This window comes from Perna viridis, chromosome 10 (assembly GCF_037379345.1).
Source record: "Perna viridis isolate PV_CMFRI_1.1 ecotype Kerala chromosome 10, ASM3737934v1, whole genome shotgun sequence".
In the NCBI taxonomy this organism is placed as follows: Eukaryota; Metazoa; Mollusca; class Bivalvia; order Mytilida; family Mytilidae; genus Perna; species Perna viridis.
This window is the reverse complement of record NC_142454.1, coordinates 8,435,785-8,456,330: the sequence shown is the minus strand read 5'-3', so window position 1 is coordinate 8,456,330 and position 20,546 is coordinate 8,435,785. Positions and strand designations below refer to the sequence as shown.

The following is a 20,546-nucleotide window of genomic DNA, read 5'->3' as shown; positions in this document are numbered from 1 at the left end:
CTCTCTCTCTGGAGAATCGAGATCTAATAAATAACCTTCCAATTACCGGAGGAAGATCTATAATAAACTTGTTGTGTGGTTATAAAGGGGATGGTTCATGCCTTCCAAAACTTTTATTACAGGGCCCAGTAGTTGGTTATTTCAGATTATTTTTCTGGCCTTTGGAGATCATTTACCTTTTCTGTGATCATTACAAACTTCTTCCCTTACATCCTTCCAAATATAATGGAAGTGTACAACAGAAAGGCAATAAGCTGGATAACTTTTATATTGCGAAAAAAAAACATGAGATTTCCCTAACTTATGAAACATGTTTTCCTTAAACACCTGTAACACTTGTCAAAGATAGTTCTGTACAGCATAAAGTATATTTTCAGGGCAGAAAATTTCAGTAGAAATTGAGAATTTCAAAGTTGCAATTTAGCATACATTAAAGGAGCACTTTCCTGCTGATTATTGAAATGAGAGATTAACCACGATGTAACAGATGGCACCTGTGTAATACATCATACTTTGTTTTAATATGTTCTCCTTTTTTTACCTGTTAGGTTTATTTTGGACTTCATGCACATTTATGTAGGTAAGGTATATTAAACTTCTGATGCAATACATATATTGGAAAAAAATAAATTCTATGCAAAATATTTACATTTGAAATTGTTCATCTAATAATAAAACTTTTTAGGTAATTAGATTAAAGGCATTTCATTTTCTGTCTAATTTGCATCAATTCACCCTGAGTGTACTCATATTAGGATATATATTTTTTTTTCAGAATTGCAATTGAAATTTTTATAAACTTGCAAAGGGTCACTCTTAAATAAAAAGAAACAAAATAGATACTATGATCTCATTTTTAGTGGTTTTGGCAGAACATATTACCTGTGTTTCTACCAATGCACATTTTGTGTCTACCCTTAAGTTTTTTTGGCCATTTTTTAACAAGCACTATGAAAGGATGAATGTATCTCCAATCAGTCAAAAGCTTATGAAAAAATAAAAGATTTGCCTTTCTACCAACCTGATTTTTACAGCATTTTAGCAGAAACACAGGTATTTATTCTTTGACTGAGGATATACTACAATGTAAGTTTCCAAAACCAAACCATAAAAATGCCTAAAAGAATATGTACATTTACATGTATCAAAGGTCAAGATCAATGTAAACTTATTTTTTTTTGTGTGGAAATTAACTCCTTGTATTTCGTTTTCAGTCTGTGCCAAAAAACTTTTTCACTTGCGCTATTAGCATGAAACATAAGTTTCAACAACTATCCTGTATAAGGAAATTTCCATTGAATTTTCTCAAGCCTAAATCAATATATGCTTGACTTGGACATAGTGAGACAGAAAGGAAGGAGGGTCTAGTAAGATTACTGTGAAAGTACTTTAATTCACGGATACCAATTTTCATGGTTTAGGGAAAAATGATCACTTTGTTGATTCTTTAATTTGTAGATTTGATAAATCTATCATACAAATGAATGGAAAACTTCCTTTTTGTTGGGAACCAAATTTCATGGTTTACCAAACCATGAAAACCATGAAAATTGGTACCCCACAAACAATAATACTGCCACAGTATACTGATAATGCACTCTGTAATACAACATAGCACATGGATATCAACCGGTTACAAACCTTTAATGCTTCTGAATTTATATCATCTCTATTGAAATAATTCAATTTTTGCATTCACAAATAAAATCTTAAATATACATGCATGTATGCATGCATTGAAATTTGTAATTTTGCCATTAATTTTACATCTAGATTTATTTTTTCCACTGGTGGTGGAAGTTTCATTTTGTAATTTTTTTTACATTAAAGCAGCATTATTTTTGATAATAAATACATAGATCATTTGAAATGGTATTTCTTTTCTGCTGTTGTAAAAAATATAAATTAAAAAATATATTTTGGAGAACTTTTCTATGTAGATATTACTGGTCTGTGTAAAGTGGAATTTTAACATGCCCACCAACATTTTCATCAGCCTTAGGCTTAAGACTACTGGTTTATCATGAAGACTGCAATGGATACTCTATTGTATAAATGGGAAATTAGTATACATGTACTACGACTTGTAAAATGTATATAATTTGGGTATAGAATACTTGAATACTTTCATATTCCTTAGACCATGTTATCTATCAAGTTTTCAGTTTCACAGAATATTTCCTCTCTTATCACTAGGTATACTTATCTAGAATCAGGTTCATCATGTAAGAAGGGTCAAAATTTGCATGAGATTTCTGATGTAATGAATTTGTGACATTCAAACATTGTTCGTTGAAGCAAGTAGTGCCAAATACTTTCAGTAGTGTTATTGTAATTTTTCTTAAAAGTAAAATACAATTTTTGACTTTTTGGCATGTTGGCCTTTTATTAAGGATATACTTCATATTATAGTGAGTACATGTTGCTAATTATACAAGTCATGAATGGATTACTTGTGTTAAAAAATAAACTGAACAAGTAGACTTGAGATTTTGGTGCATTGATAAAGGTTGATGAAAATATTGGAATTACTAGTCTGATCTTTCCAGTGAGGGAAAGGCCTTGGCCATTTTCTCCCAGGTTTCTGACATAAACTTTAGGCTAATATCAACTGTTTAAATGTTCAATTTCATTGAAATCTATTATTAAAAATTGTCTTATTTTTTCAACATACAAACTTGTGAAGAATGAGAATGATATAATGTATAAAAATTAAGATTAACAACAAAAATTGTAGAAAATGCCTTTTTGTCTTTTATGCTCTAAAATATATTCTTTTGGTCAGGTATTTTCATAGAAGCACCTTTTTCAACCATTACAGTGTATTAAACGTGTTTTACAATGTGTGATTTACATCTAACAGAAGGTGAAACTGTGTGATTTACATCAAACAGAAGGTGAAACTGTGTGATTTACATCAAACAGAAGGTGAAAATGTGACTTTTTGGGTTGAAAAATGGATTATATGGATAGTAGTTAGAATGATAGACCTTATGTAGCTAAATACAAGCAGTTGTTATATAGTGTTTGTAAACCAACTGTCAAACCGATAAACGGCTGTAGTGAAAAGATTTTTATTCTGACTTTGGTACATTTTTTACTTTTTTTTATTGAAATTCCTATCCTTTTTCAGTGTTACCATCCAATTTTTTTGAACCACAGATTGTATTTCCAAATTTCATGTTAAAGCACCTAATTTCTAATTATGAATTAATTGATACCTAATAGGTTTGTGATGAATTCATAGCATTTACTCCTTTTCTTTTGAGTACTTGTATATGAACAAAATGCTATTAAAGTCCTTTGGAGAACAAACCACATGTTAACAGCAAATTAGGGGAAAACTCAGAGCCATTTTAATTAAAGTAGCCCTGTCTCTTATGTTTCCAGTACTGGTTCTGGTAGCTGCGGAAATGTAATGAAGTGGGAAATGTTTTTAATGCTGAATCATCATTACCCATGTTACTATGGTACCATTATTGTTAAAAGCTTAAATGTCAAGACAAAAAATGTTTCTTCCTTTTGACATTTAGATATACATGAAGTCACTACATGTACCTGCTCAATCAGCACTTAAATATATTGTATTATTAATAATAGTGCATGACATTTATGGCAGGAAATAAAACAGATAGTTTGTCATATTTTTACCTAGTGATAAATGTCTTAGAGATATTATATTTTGAAAAACTGTTGCAATTACAAATAGTACAGAAATACCTGGTAAGTGTCATGCATAGTAATTCAAAAGCAAACGATACGTTTTGATTAAATGTAAATTCTACTTAAATCTAGAATTATTTTCGATTCTGATTAAGGAGAAATATGTATGATCACTAACCCTTTAAGAGGGTTACCAATGGCTAAGGGAATAACTCGTGTACCGTTAACCGGGAAATTTTCACGCTGTCTTTTTTTCAGTTTCTGCAACAAATCTGCTTTTGCACAGTTTTAAATTCACACTTGTTCTTCAAATTGTACTGTATTAAATCTTTTTCGAAGAAAATATTCATGACAGTTTAATTTTCACGTTACAGATCTTGGCGCAAAAAAAGCAAAAATTAAAACTGCCCATGAAAATTTCACAGTTTACAGTACCCGTGGCTAAGGGAGTAAATAATAATAAGATAATTAATTGGAAAGAGTGAATAACCAATTGATAATCACGAGTGCCGTAGAATGACAAGATTTAACCAGTGTGCGGAAGAGTTAAATCCTCAAGCATTCTTGACACGAGTGATCATATTTTGGTTATTCACGAAAACCAATTGATTATCCTATTTATTATATAGATTTTCTTCATATTTTTAACGATATTTTCAACATGGATTTTAAATTTTATGATTGGCTGATTGATATAAAAGTTGTGAAATTTTGCCGGGAAAAAGTCCAAGAGTGAAATTACCGAATTTATTTCACAGTGTGAATTATCGAAATTTATTACTCTGGGAACATTAGATAAAACACTGCTATCTATATAATAAATTTGTTTAATTATTAACTTTCATTTCATCCTAAACTCCTTAGTATAAGGTTAGTTTGAATTATTTTAATAATTAATTTTCCAAAATAAAAAAAATTAGGTTCAATTACTGTAAATTTAGAAACTAATGGGACAAATCTCCTGTTGCAAAGAATGTGACTTATTTTAAATCTTATAACATTACTGATTTTGATTTTTTCTCAATATCACAAAAAAAATACAAGTCATTGTTGATTACCATGACAAAATCAAAATAATGAAAGTACACAATAGTTCCTATATTTGTAGTAATACCTTATATTAATTCAATGAAAGGAAATGAAGCACACTGTGTGAAAGAATTCCATACACAACCACACACACACGCACACACAAAGAGTATTAATAGTTCATACCAAACACTTTTTCAGTTACTAGACAAATGCACAAATTTCAACAACTTTCCTTTATAAGCATAAAGCAAGTTGCCACAGAATTTCCACTAACCTGAATTAGTTTTATTAGACTCACTTGAAAGGCTAGCAGGGGCGTAGCTAGGTCTGTTTTATTTGTACGCAAAATTACGGCAAGGGGTCTTGGGTGGGGGGGTAGCTCAAGGCCCCCAGTGAGTCATTGCATAATACCTTTATTTCATCTTTAAAATGTGTGTTTTTATTTTTGTTACTTTTTCCGAAAGTATGCAACTATGTATTTGCGTATAGGCAGCTACGCCCCTGGCTAGTTGATTAAGACATATAAAATACATTTATTACTACTATTTTTTTTTTATTAAGTTATGTTTTTTTTTCAGTTGTCCAGTACTACTGTCACTGAGGTTTCCCCATTGTCTCCTAGTAAGATGTACAATCCATTCTCTGACTCAAACATCAAGGAATCGGATCTCCACATGGATGCTTGTGAAGCTTACACTGAAAAGCATTGGCCCGATTTGTCTCAGAGTTTGTGGAACAAAACAAGCTTAAGAAAGGAGAAGGTGGAGAAACCTGCCTCTACAAATACATTTCCTGGGATGTACACTGATGAACATTTATCCGTGGAGAAGGTCAAGTCTTCAGGAAGTATGTATGAAAAGTTGAAAAAGGATGATTTGAAAATGCCTAAGCAACGACAGGATGAAGGAGTAGATAATTTTCCTAGGACTGGGATTGGTAATCCAAGTACATCCTTGTTAGAAAGACTTGGGTTAGCTGAGAAAAATGACAAAGGACAGTTAAAAAATTTACAGAAGGATCCTGAAGAAGACCTTGATTTAAACTTTAATATGGATACATTTGACCTAGACCATGATGATAGTACTTCTAGTGATGGATCATTCCTCTCTCAAAGTGGTTCAGCAGAAACCATGACTGCTGAACTGAAAAACATGTTAGGGATATCTAAAGAGGAAAAACGTGAACCTACTATGCTGGAGTCAGCTGCCAAGGAGCTGGAGAGACTTAATGCCTTGTCTCCTAATGCCAAAGAATTTGTTCCAAGGTCAATTCCGTTAGAGCCTGTAGGGTCAGGGTCAAAGTCACCTAAGTTTCTTACCCCTAAAGCTTCATTACCAAACCACTCTAGACCTCGACCTCCTTATACTATGGTTCAGCAACCATTTCCACAGATGGTTCCAGGGCAGCACCCTCCATTACGTCCGATGTATCCAGGCCCTCCACCATACACCTCTCAGATTCCTGTGATGCCTGTCAGTCCTGTAGGTGTTCGAAATGTCCCACCACCACCACCACCTGGATCTGTGGCTATCATCGGTCAGTATGGACCAGTTATACCACCTCCTCCCAACTTGGTACCACATGGATCTCCTGGTCCACCCTTAATGGCCCCTCCTGGATTTGTCAGAGTGTCTTCACCATCTCCTGTGGTATTCCAAACATCACCAATAGTGCCAGCTTCAGCACCAAATAACTTCTACAAAGCATCATCACCGACACAGCCTGTTATTGCTAGCATGTCTGCCTCTTTTCCTTCTTCCCCACAACTTTCATCAGAACCACAGCAGTATGCAACAATTACAGCTAATTCAGCGCCAATGATACCACTTACTGTAAGAAAAGAGATGTCCCCATCTCCAGAGAGGTCTCAGTTTTCTGAAGGGCCTATCCAAAAAGTAAAAGATATGATAAATTCTGGTGAAAGAATTTTTATTATTATCCGAGGCTTACCTGGCAGTGGAAAATCAACCCTAGCAAGGTAAGTTAAATTTTGATTTTAATTTAAATTATTAACTTCACTTTTTTATGCCCAGTTAAGAAGTTGGGGCCGTATTGTTTTACCTCTGTCCAGATTCAGTATAGGTTTTTCTGTTATATTGAATTCTTACAGCAGGGCATATTTTGGTATTCCCCTGTAGGCACTCTGAAATTTAAATTAAAGAACACTTCTACCTTTGATTTATTCCTCGAATGCCAGCATCCTTTGATCTACCGACTATTTACCTGTAAAATTTTGTTGGCATTCAACGAATAGGTAACATCTAAAATGTTGGAATAAAATAAAGGAAGACACCCTACCATTACCTTAAAACTTTGGTGAAATGTTTAATTCTGTTGATAGAAGCTCCACTTTGATTTTTATTTGTCCATTGTTACTTTTTTTATTAATGGGACTTAAGTCCTATCAAAATGGATGATCCAATTTAGGCCAATAACTCAAAAATTCTTGAATTCTTATTGCTATTGATGTAAGCTCACTTTGTAGATTGTTTAAAAACAACCATTGCATATGCTGATGAAGCAAGCATTTATGTTCCATACAACTCCTAAGGTTTATTTGCCAGAAAGTTTTTACTTCGCTGAGTGATTATATACAGATTGAAGATTGTATATTATCAGTTATGATTTTTGTCAATATTTTCTGTATTTTTGGCTTAGTTGGTCAATTTGGGGTATAAACTTGGATATTTGGTTCTCTGTATCTAATGTATTTATTTATAGCTCCCCTTATAGTTTAATGCCACATTGTTTGATGTTTGTAAAGGCATTAGAGACACACATGTTCATCAGGGTTTTAATTTTTCTCAATATTTACTGTTGAGATTTTTGAATTTAGTCACTGTTCAAATTACTGTACTTTCTCATGTTGGTCCATACTGATATTATGAGTCAATTCTAATAGTGCATTTTTAGGAACAGTTTATGCAGGACACCATCTGTATCTCCAAGCCACAATAAGTTTTTTTAGGCAGTCCTACCAAATTTTATTAATTAAATTTTTTGTTATTTTTTTTTTGTAAAATGTATGCTTCATGTGTACTGCTGGGGCATCACTTTGTTTTCATTTTGTTTATGTTTACAAAAAAGAACATTAACAGTAAAAATATTTTGTCAATTTAATATGTGCATTAAAACTATACAGTTTTGCTGTCTTAGTTCTCAAGTAATCTTGATCTTAATGTCATTGGTTAATGGTGAAAAATATTTCTTCAGTTGTGGTAAAAAAAAATCCATTTTGTTTATTCTACAATGATTTTCACTACCAACTAGATACTTATGGACATTTACTTGAAATTTGTGTTTTAATAGAGAACTTTGTGGTAAAGGTGAGATATGTTCAGCTGATAACTACTTCATGAAAGGCAATGTATACCGCTATGATCTAGGCAAGATATCTGAAGCCCATGACTACTGCAGAGCCAAAGGTAATTCATTGACTTGATAAAAGGCACTAGTCATGAAGGAAACAATAAATTTATTAACCAGAGGTACCTAAGGCTAAGAGTAGTAGTTGGTATCAAGGGATAATAAATTTGGTGTTTCCCAAATGTACAGTAGTGCCTCTTATGTGGCCACCTATACTGCAATCCAAAACTCTTGAGAGGTCAGGCCAATGTCAGCATTTTATTGTATATGTTTGTTTGCTTCTGTTACATGTACATTGTTATGTATTACTACACAAATTATATAGAGTTTCATTTCATATTTGTTATGTATATTAAATGTATTTTTTAAGCAAAGTGGCAATACACTAATTGAGTAATTTTTTGTTTATTTACCATATTTTTTGGACTAAAAGTCAGTTTTTTGTCAGCAACTCGTCACTTCAGACATTTGTTTTGTATACTTTATAACTTTAACACCCATTGTTTTCTCAACCTGAGCTTTACATAGTGAAATTATCTGATTATGTTCATTTGTAATTTAACTGGCGATCGATTGATGAAGATAATTATCGTTATCAGTTTTATGATTGAATATGACTATGTTTTATAACATTTATGCTAATTCGAATACACAACTTTAAAACCGTCATAACATATGAACAAACTATAAAAGATTCTTTACTGGAAAAACATATCTAATTGAGCATTCACAAGTAAGTGGTCTTTTAATATACAAATTTGTGCCCACTTACGGTATATCGTTACACATTCGCAGGTGCGCTAACTAAAACAATTAAAGGTGTGACGTAAATGGCTAATTGCAAACAGATGAAAAGGTATCAACTCTTGTTTGTAATTTGAAATAGCTGGTCATGTTTTTGTTATTAATTACTTAATAAATGACCTATCTATCAGACTAATTTCACACTTCAGTGCCCACACTTGACAACCTTCGTAACCTGATCTAAGGGCTTTAAAGTAAATAACACTAAATTAAATAACTTATAATATATTGAGGAAAAACATTTAACTTGATCTTCACTGACACCTACAGCTATATACCAATGATAAACATGGTCGGATACAAGAGGCTAGATCTTTGTTTTTCAATCAGTTGTGGCCACTGGTCATGACAGAGGGGTGGCCGTTTATTAGGGGTCAATTTGCACTATAAGTCGTTAATGCAATTGAAAATGTGGCTGCATAAGATGGGGGGGTCGTTTCAGAGAGGGACTACTGTATGGTAAATCTCAATAAGACATTGGCCACTACTTACATTTATAATGCTATAGCACTGAAATGCTAAAAATAGAACATAGGGGTGAGACAGTAGTTTTTTGCATTTATCTCCAAATCAGTTAGGTTTAGCCAAATTCTGACTGGTTAAAAGTGTTCAGCATGATGAGACCTATTTGTGGTCCAATTTTCGTTTTTATCCATTAGGCCATGTTGGAGTTATTGCCCTTTTTTTATGTTTTTTTGGTATTTTTAATGTCATTTCTTTCAGATTCTTCTCCTCTGACACTACTTGACCAATTGGAACCATAATTTTTTTACAATATGCACATCCCAATATGGTAATCAAACACTCCATCTAGTTTCATTACATTCCTGCAAGTTGTTAGGGAGGAGTTAAGGACAATGCATCAGATCAAGTTTTCTGAAAAATGCCAAGTTCAAATAGTCATCACTGCTTCAATTTTTGCCCAAACATAAATTTCTGATAGTATGTACTTCCCAATATGGTAATTAATACCCCATAAAGCTGACTTATCAATCCTGCAAGTTGTCGAGGAGGAGTTGAATTTTGCTTAAAAATATCTAAGTTCAACAGCCATCATTTCTACAATTTTTGTCCAAACATAATTTTCTGATAGTATGCACATCTCAATGTGGTTATATTACATTCCACAAAGTGTTATAACAATACTGCAAGCTGTTAAGAAAACATTTCAGACAGACAGACGAACAGACAGACAGGGTAAAACCTGTATACCCCTTCCAAACTTTCCAATATACCTGTATTTGTCAACAAATGAGAATCAAGATACACTTAAAAAAATACTGAACTGGAAAAACTCATATCTAATTTTAGCTATTAGAATCAAGGGAATGCACAAACATTAACTTCCTGTGAAATTATCTTCTCTTCCCTACATTTTTTATTTAAATTATCTTCATAGAACAATTACTTCCATTAGTAAGAAAGAAAACATGACAATCTACATGATAAAATAAAATTCTAAATATCACAATATAATTCTGTACTCCACTAAAATGGATATAACATTTATTTGCCATTGTTAGACTCTTAAAACACCTACCCCACCATGTCTAAATTATTAAGAACATTTATATATCACTGACACCAATAGATGATGGTTAGGTCCGGAGTGATGGGTTATCCTATCAGACTACTATATACCATCACAATATTTGACCAACCCATTTTTATTATAATTTTAAATTATTTTGGGGGTAATAAAAAAGGCTTCAACATTGCACTGGCTACAAACTAGGCCATAATTCTGTATCTAACAGTGAGAGAAAATGAAATGATTTTACAAGTTTTGATTTTAACATTTAAAATTGTTTTTTGTAACTGTAGTTTGATGTGTGTTATGCATACATTTTTGCATAGAAATTATTTGCAGAACATGGGGGTGCATATTATGCATCAATACATAAGAATTAGCCACAAAATAAAAGATTAGTATAAGAAAAGTCATTGCGTGATAAAAACAAACAAACCGGAAGTTTTAAGTATTTAATTTTTAGTCATATTTTCTTCAAATCATGTTCAAATGACTTAATAACATGTTTCAAACAAAAGTTGTACAATATTTCCTTCTTATAAAACATGGTTAGAAATTAATATGAAACAAATAAAAACCAAAAAGTAACTAATTCCTTTTTTGTCAAGCCCTCCTTATCAAATGCTTGCGCAGCTGAAAATGATCATTCTGATACTTATTTTGATTGTTTCTTACAATTTTCTTTCTTAAAAGTATGTTTTTAAATGAAAAATTGCAAAATTTGAATGACATTCAAAACCGGAAATGTCCGATTTTCCCAACTTTTGATTTTGTTTTAAAAGCCATTTCTTATCGAAATTAAAATTATCCAAATTATGTTGCTACTTATCTTTACATGATGTTTTAGTCTGCAGATAAGTTTCTTTCCTTCACCTTTTCATAGGAAATGCTGCATCAAGGTAAATAAATTGACCAATATAGTGCAAAATATCGATCTTTTGTCTTACAAAATTTTACTGCAAACTTTTTTTCACACATTTATACCTTCAAAATTGCACTGCGCAATACATAAATGCGTATTATACACACCACAAGAATTAGGTAACCTCACTAAAAAAATTCTGAATGAAACATTTAACTATTACAACTACAATACCAAACATATACCCAGAATATCTAAGTACATGTCACATGGTATATGTAAAGAACTTCCTTGTAAATGAAACTAAATTAGCTTTCTTGAACTGTTCTAAATAGATGTTTCTTACTAATTCTACAATTTTGATAGAACAAGATTTGTCCTAATTAAAACAAATTGGCCGCCAGGCTCGTAGCTGAGGCCAAATTGAAGTGTATGCAAAATTACAGTAGGGGATCCAGGGGGACAAAGCCCCCCAACTCCCAAAGCTCCACGGAGATAGCGTTTTTTATGTATTTTATCTCAAAAAAAAAAAAAAAAAAAATTGGCAAAATTAAGTGCAGGCAAAATCTTTTTTGCCTAATGGCAGCTACGTACCTGGCAGCCATTACTAAAAATAGAACATTGGGTCACATATATCTCCAAAACTGTTAGATTTAGTCAAATTCTTTTATTAGCTGTAATGATCCTTACTATAAGGCCTACAAAAGTTTTCAGGGATCAATGTTGTCAGACTCCATGTAAGAGTAATTGCCCTTGATAGATGAAAAATGATGGGTTTTTTTTTTTTACAGTTTCAGGGTATTTCTTGAAAACTATGATAGATAGAAAAAAACTTTCAATTGCTGATATGATTCTTATAAGTTCTACCAAAGTCTTCTTGCTTCAAAATTTTTGGACATTTTCTTGATAAATTGATTCCCTTTGAAAGGCAAAATTCAACAAGGTGAGCGATTCAGGCTCCTGGGAGCCTCTTGTTAACCTTCAAAACTCTAAAATGTGAATATAAAAGACCACAATTTTTATTTACAAATTGTTATTGATTTGTTGATTACTCCATTTCAGCTATGGTAGCAGTAGAGAATGGAATAACACCAGTTATAATAGATAACACCAATACACAAGTCTGGGAGATGTGTCCATATATTGGTATTGTAAGTAATCAGTATGTTTGATTTTCTTGAATAATTGTAAAACATTATACATATATCAGACAACAACACCTTGTTTTGTATTTCAATTATGATAATGGGAAAAATTGGATTGATTTGTTTTAACATCATTTATATGAAAATAGTGGTCTTTTAAAGCCAATTGTTTATTTTGTCTTGAAACTTACTCCATAATTAAAGTTTTTATTCATCTACTTTACCAACCAATATACTTAGCAAGTTGGCAGAGGTGTTTTGATAATTAGGAAACAAATGTTGTAGATGTTGTTTTTGTTGATTTTTGCAGGCCAGATCAGTGTGTCCAGAGTATGAGATATTTATACTAGAGCCAACCACACCATGGAGGTTTAAAGCAAGACATTGTGCTGAGTACGGTTTGCATTCATGGGTTCTCATTACATTTACTTAAATGTTTTCATCCTTTTTTATACCCCACGAACAAAGTTTGGGGGGGTATATAAGAGTCACTCGTCTGTCTGTCTGTCCACATTTCTTGTAGGCGCAACGCCTCCTACACCACTGAAAGGATTTTGATGATAATTTATAGGAAGGTTGGATATCATATTTAGATGTGCATGAAGGAGTATAATTACTGGTGGAAGACTCCAAGGGGAGATAATCTAAATTTAGTGTTTTACATAGTAAAACCTTGTAAGCACAACTCTTCCTAAAAGGACGGTTGTTTATCATATGTAGGTGAAGGAACTGAAAGATATGCTAGAAAGATGTGATGGAGATGTGGAATGGGCTGTCAACTTGTTGCTGGACTGGAAATATCATCTTAATCTTTCAGAAGAGGATAGTGAAAAATTTGTTGATGCCATGTTTAAGTCTCAACACATTCCAAAATCACCTATGTTTGATGAAGCAAAAAGAAGATAATCCAACAATTGTTTTACGTACAAGTCCATTTAAAGTGGGGGTATTTTTTATTTGAACTTGCTTACAGTATTTCTAGTTTTGATAGAGTTGATGAAATTTCACTACTTCTGCATTAGTGCACAAGTTATCTCTTTTTGAGTACTGTATTTCATTTAAATCAACTAGATTTGAATAGTTGAATTTCATACATACATCATAACCATGAAGATATTGCCCAAAAGAAGAGATCTGTCAAGTCAGACATTTAAGATGGGACATTTTACTGGTGGACTTCAGCATTATTTTTTTTTAGATGGATTTACCATGAGATTTTGATTCATCAGTTTGTTAACAATTTTGATGGGTAAACTATTTGTATTCATTTTTTAGGAAAACTACACATGGGGTACCTTATGAACAGATAAAGAGAATGCTAGATAGATACCAAAGGAATGTAACAGTTCAGATGCTGATAAATACAAGAAAGTAAGATGTAGAAACAAATTTTCAGTTTAAGGACTGTTAAATTCAATAAATATGTAATGTGTGAAAAATATTGGTCATACCATAAGGCCACAATTAAAAAATTGTTTGTTTCCCCTCCCCCCGGCCCTTAATTTTGGAACTAACCAGGCAGGCAGGGTATATATATTCTTTTTCAGCATTCCACTTCAAGTTCTTATTTTCTACGCCATTCCATTTGATTGTAAAGATAACAAATTTTAAAGATTTGTCAAATTGACACACAACATTTATAGGCTCCAGAAAGTCAAAAGTGTTCACACTTGAATCTTTTTTTATCACAAACAGGGAGAACAATTTCATCAGTCGCTGTCAATCGTATATCTCCAGCAGTTTTGTTCTCCAGAACGTCCTTACAACTATCCCATTTGTGAAAAGAATAAGATTTGTTATTCACCATGTTTTTAACTTTACCGGTGTCAGAATATCATATTTTTACAAAAGATGACTAGGCAATTTTGCCTTCCATCTTGAAATGGATTTTATCTTACAGTAACAAACACAGCTGAAAACTTATGAGAATTATTTTTCTAGGACTGATGTCAGACATCTCCGATCTTTTTCTGGCTGGAAATTAAAAAAAAAAAAATTCTGAAAACACCAAAAAAAAATTTCTGTCTTTGCAGCTTTTTTAAGACATGGCAGGGGCAAGGGGAAACAATTTTGTAATTGTGGCCTCGGGGATCTTTGATCAAGAAATTCAGAGACAAGTTTATTGTTACCTCTCATGTATTGAAATCACAATGTTTCATTGCTATAATTCTTTTTGTGATATGGGTAAACAAGACTCTTTTGTTTAAAGCATATGTTGTCCCCCCCCTCACTTTGCAGCAGAGGACACAAAATATCTGTGTCCGTCCTGTCACAATTGTGGAAGCAATTCCTCGGAAACAGCTTGACAGATTTTGTTCAAACTTAGTGGGATTGACAGGAGTTATGGGACTTGGTTGAATTTGTACATTCTACATTATAGGGACATTTTGTGAACAAAACTGTTTGGAAACCGCTTATTGTTGTATTTCAACCAAATTTTGTGGAATTGTTAGTTCATATTTTTAGTTGTCGTAGTTGATCATATTGCACCGCCATATTGAAATAACAAATTTTACAGGAGTTATGGGACTTTCTTGAATTTGTCCTTTCTACACTGTAGGGACACTTTGTGGATGCAGCTCTTTGGAAACTGCTCTATGGATTTTGTTTAATGTTAGTCACCACATGTAATTGATAATATTGCACCACCATTTTGATTCGACAAATATTACAAATGTTACGGGACTTTGTTGAATTTATACATAATACACTATAGGATCACTTTGTGGACACAAATCCTCAGAAACTGCTCAGTGGATTTGTTCAATTTTTGTTGGATTGATAGTTACCATATGTAGTTGAATATATTGCCCCCAATATTGTTTGGACAAATTTGAAGTTTCAGGAGTTATTGTGCTTTTGCACTTGAACTTTTTTTGGGGCTGCAGAGGACGTATGGCTATACTTAGCAGTCTTGTTCCTAAGGATATTTTACACCACACACTTTAGTGTTTGTCATTCTGTTTTCAGCATGATTTCACATAAAGTTTCACATTTTTAATTAGTCTGTCTGTTGATAAAGATATAGTAATTGAATGTCCATTCCACCCAGAACATCTAATTTGAATATGAAGTGCAAATGAAAGTTTATTTACATATATTAGAAAGATCTGTTCCAGCTCATGAAACAAATAATATGAAATGTTTTTCTTTTCTTATTTACTTTTAAAAATGTTTTTGAATTTGTTGAATTTATTTTATTTTTTTTGCATTTACAAAAGATTCTGATAAAGATAAATAAAATAATTTTATTTCTTGAATTTCAGTACTTCTAAACCAGTTAATGTATCCCAACCAAACAAAAATTTATCAAAAGCTGACAAACCTGTAGCTAAGGCTAAAGTAACACCATTAACAGACAACACTGACCAGGGAGTTGATATTTGGGAAAATATTGGATCTATCAAAATAAAAAATCCTTTTGATGCTTTAATGGATATAGATGACGATGAAAATGAAAGCAATGAATCCGAAGAAGAAGAATATGGTGATGAAAAAAAAAAGGTTGCTGAAAATTTCGACCCCAAGAATACCAAAGAGAAAGATGAGACACTTGTAAATAATATTGAAAAAGTACCAGAAGATGAAATAAGGAAGTCTCTTGAAAAGGACAAGAACGCAGAAAGTGTTATACATCCTCCTGCGCCTTTAGGGTTTCAGATCAAGCCACAAAAAGCTCTGTCTGTTCCAGGTTTACAAAAGAGAATTGAAAAAATCTCACGACAGAAACTTCTTGTCTCCGAGAAAACTTGTCCTTCACCAATCACTGTTCCAACAGAATCCAATGAAAATATAAGACAGAAACTTTCGTCAAGAACACCTAGCTTTGAAAAGTCTGAATCCTTTGAGAACAAGTATAGTGACACAATTCATGAACTTGTTGACAGTCTGATATCAGAGCATGTAACAGACAGGTCCCTTAAACAAAGTGATATAGTCATAGCTCAGGAGGAACTCAAGGCCTTCTTACATATAATGTCCTTAGATGACCAGCAGAGACAGGATGCTGGGGAGCTAATTGATTATAAACTTGGCTTATTTTTGCAGGAGGAAACAGATAGGTCACTTTCCCACAAAGATGCATCCTGTTACAACCCAAGGGGTGAACATTTGCATGGTAATGATTTTACTCATTCTGTAGCAGAGTCTAATGTTACAGTTGATAGCATTGAATTGAGCTTGGAAAATGTCTTCAATGGAAGAAGTGAAAAAAGTAAGGCCAATCAAGAGAGCTGTGAGAAATCTACAGACCAAAACAAAAATGAAAGTAGAAGTAATGAAATTTTTAAAACTGAATGTTTAACCACTGCGGAGCAAGATTTGGATTCAGCTGAAGGTACACCAGAATCAAAAGACACACTTCAAAAAGATATTGCCTGTTTTGAAAAGGAATATTGGGAGAAGAAATGTGACAGTACTGACTCCGATAAATATATTACTGAAGGTTCTAATACAAATGATAGGTCAGAGGTGACTGATATTAATGAGAGCAATACTCTGAATATGATCAATTCAAATGTGACCTCAAGTGAAGGTCATGATGGAAATTTCTGGAATGTTGAAAATGAGGTAGAAAATAAAGAGGAGGCTTATTGGAAAAATGGAGCAAAAAGCTTAGATAAGCAGGAAAAAATTTCTGAAAAATCAGATCTGCCAACCCCTAGTCAAGGAGAGGGTTTATCTAAAGAGGGTGAGGTTAATACATGGGATGAACCTAAATCAAAAAGACAGAGAAATAAGAGGGAGAGAAAGCGAAATGGAAACAGTGATCAGAAAAACATAAATGAAAATCTTTCAAAAAGTAATCAGCTGGCTGAAAGTGTAGTACAAAATAAGACAATGTCAAAATCATCATCAGGTAATTCTTCAGATAAGGTTCAATATAATTCACCAGCAGATGTAAAGGATATACCAGTCTCAGCATCAGATTTACAGTCCAAAGAAAAAAATAATTCCAAAAAATCTAAATCGGTACCGCCTGCTTCTAAAAAATCTAAACAGAAGAACAGATCAACACAATCAAAATCATCATCTCCTGATGATAGTCAGTTTTCCAAGTCAAAGTCATTACCACCAGTATTAGACCCGTCTAAAAATAACTCAAAGTTGGAGGCAGTGCAGAAAGATAGAGAGGAGATAATAAACTCAATAACTTCTACTCCTGAAGAAGGGAAATCGAAAAAATCCAAGAAACGTAAGGGGAAAGGTGCTAAAACAGAAGACAAAATTGTTGTCTCTGACCCCACACCGAAGTCTTCTGACAATAAACCCATATCCTCAGTATCAAATGTAGAGAAGTTGTCTGAGAAGGAAAATAAACCCATACCCTCAGTGTCAAATGTAGTGAAGGGAAGTGATACAGAGTGCAGAGAGAGTAAAAAAGTAATCAGTCAAAATAATAATGATAGAATAGAAAAACAAAAATCAAGTTCAAAGGAAAAATCTAAAAATAAACCAAATGTGAATGATCAGTCATCGGGTAAAATGAATAAATCAGAAATGAACACTTCACCATTAAACATAACTGAGGATAGGTCATCATTTTTAGTGCACCATTTTATAGACAGTCTTGACGAAGACTCTAAACAAGTAGATACATCTTCTTTGTTATTAATGAAAAAATCTATGCATGAGTTGTCAATTCATAGTGAGGAGGTCAAAAATTGGTTGGAAAAGGAGCAGGTGCATGAAAAATTAGAGAACAGAAGTAAAGAGTCACCTCTTAAGGGAAAGGTTTCTATGGGAACAGATGAAATGAAGGGTAGCTCTGTAGACAGTGTAAATGAACCTGTAGCTGTTGACGATAACCTGGTGAAAAATCATAACAATCCTAATCATATATATGACAATATAATCAAATCAGACAGTCAAGACATAGAGAAGGAGAATAAAGAAAATCATGATGTAACAAAAACAGAAAATATTGAAACAAGTTCTACACAATACAAAATTGTTAATCATGATGAAATTGTTGACTCTTTACAAGGTGCATCATCTTTACTACCACCTAGTGGAGAAGTTAGTCAGGAAAATTTATTTTCTGAAGTCACAATGAAGTCTAGTCAGTCTGAAACAGATTCCGTAAGTATTACATCAGGCCAGTCTAGTATACCAGGCAGCATTACTAATGTGAAATCTAGTACCAGTAATGGCAGCAATTATAAAACGTCAGCTCAGGAGTCTGTTGATCCATCATCAAGTCCACAGTCAAAAAAGAAAAAGAAAACTACCAGCAGAAGAAAAATGGCAGCTAAATTTCCAGAGAAATTCTTAGATGATTCAATGAAAGAGGCATTTTTGAATAATGATTGGAAAACTCAAATGCCTAAACTTGAAGGCACTCCCTTACCAAGTAATGATACACTTGAATTACAACCAACAGAAACAGTTGAAAGATTTGATGGAAACTCTTCTATTACCTCCCTTGATCTTAAAGTTCTTTCTCAGATTAATGATGGTAACATGGATGTTCTATATCAGATAGAATACCCTTATAAAGTTTGTGTAGGTAGAGACGTAAGTATTAATATTACTTCATCAACTGACCAGGAAAATGAAACTAACATTCCAATAGCATTATATCATGATAAAGGTACCATGACAGACAACATGTGTGTAGTAGGTTTGGAATTTCTTGAAGCTAGCTTTCCAACAATACCAGAGAAAGAACTGAAAGATATGCTAGAAAGATGTGATGGAGATGTGGAATGGGCTGTCAACTTGTTGCTGGACTGGAAATATCATCTTAATCTTTCAGAAGAGGATAGTGAAAAATTTATTGATGCCATGTTTAAGTCTCAACACATTCCAAAATCACCTATAATCCATTCATCTTTAAGGCAGAAAAGTAAATCATCGGTAATATCACCAACATCCCTAATGGATCTGTGTTATGACATTGTCATTAATCAGTCACACATTGATCGACAGGACTTAGAACAGCAATTAATATCAAATAGTGGAAAGAGGTTAAAATCCCTTGAAAGCCAATTTTCAGAGGTACAAAAACAGTATAGTTTTACCTCATGTGGTGATGATGTAATTGACGAAGAATCGGAATTTACAGAGGCTTTGCTTCAGGAACTTGTCAACTCAACAGATTTAAGCAGTAGTCAGGATAGTAGCCACAACAGTACTGTAGATGATTCCTCCCAAGTATGTAATGGCAGTTTTCATACTGAAGATCCTAATGAGTTCTGGGGAGTCAGCCAAAATGTCAGGTCTACACTGACAAATACAGAAAAAGAACCAGACAGAGTGACTTTTGACCTAGATGAAATAGACGAGGATGATATCGGAATTCCTGAGAGAGAAAAAAGTAATGTTGACAGAGACAGAACTGACTCATTTGGTGAACCAACTGTTATATTTCCACTGAAAAGAGGCTTTACTAAAGTACTGTATGAATTGTTTGGACAGATAGAAGGCATTGATACAGGTTAGTGTGTACTTTCACAATGCCTAAAAGCACCATTAAAAATGATATCATTTTAGTATGGTTCTGTCTAAAAACCAAGCAGAAGGGGATTCATCATATATTAAGATAATCAATGAAACAGTATAGATACATTTGTTAGGTCATAAAAACAAATCTCCTTGGGTAAAAATCTGGCCGGAAGTTTTCCCATACTTTTTCTGTAGTAGACCATTACCAAAATCTAAGTGTTAATATCTCCAGTGAGCAACTTTCATTTGCACTTTTATTTTTGAATACAGTTTCTTTGAAGTCTACTGAAGGATTTCCTAGCAAAAAATAATTGGGATCTTCTATATATCTTGAAATATTTTTTGACTGGTTTAAGTGTAAAAATTCAGGATGAAATTTTCTCTACTTTCCTGTGGTGTACTTTAATCAAATTTTAAGTTTTAATATCTCCAGTTGACTACTTTTACTTCCACTTATATTCCCTAAAACAGTTTCTATGAGGCCTGCAGATGGATTTCCAATAAAATATAATTGGAATTAAGAAATGCATGAATCACTTAATATAAGCCTCTGTCTGGTTTTTAGGCAGAGCTGTACTTAAAGTTTTTAAAATGGAAAGAAATGGGAAATCAAGGAAAATTTTTTTTATGTGATACTTGTCTTAATTGTCTTCCATTATTTATTTAAGGTTGAGGTCAAACTTTATTTTCTTCTTTG

The 20,546-nt window shown here is 32.9% G+C and overlaps 1 protein-coding gene across 3 annotated transcripts in view; it reads left to right on the top strand.

Annotated features, from left to right (window-relative positions):
- The window catches only part of LOC148604396 (uncharacterized), a 42,905-nt gene that overhangs the window by 7,479 nt on the left and 14,880 nt on the right, over positions 1 to 20,546 (top strand). For 2 of the 3 annotated variants that reach the window (XM_088551081.1, XM_088551080.1), the window contains exons 3-8: positions 5,274 to 6,673; positions 8,005 to 8,120; positions 12,321 to 12,409; positions 12,714 to 12,796; positions 13,679 to 13,774; positions 15,670 to 19,841. In XM_088551081.1, coding sequence (XP_088407207.1) covers positions 5,274 to 6,673; positions 8,005 to 8,120; positions 12,321 to 12,409; positions 12,714 to 12,796; positions 13,679 to 13,774; positions 15,670 to 19,841 — 5,956 coding nt within the window. Of the gene's footprint in view, positions 1 to 2,930; positions 3,471 to 5,273; positions 6,674 to 8,004; positions 8,121 to 12,320; positions 12,410 to 12,713; positions 12,797 to 13,678; positions 13,775 to 15,669; positions 19,842 to 20,546 lie in introns of those variants that run through there. The other variant, XM_088551082.1, reaches the window with a different exon arrangement.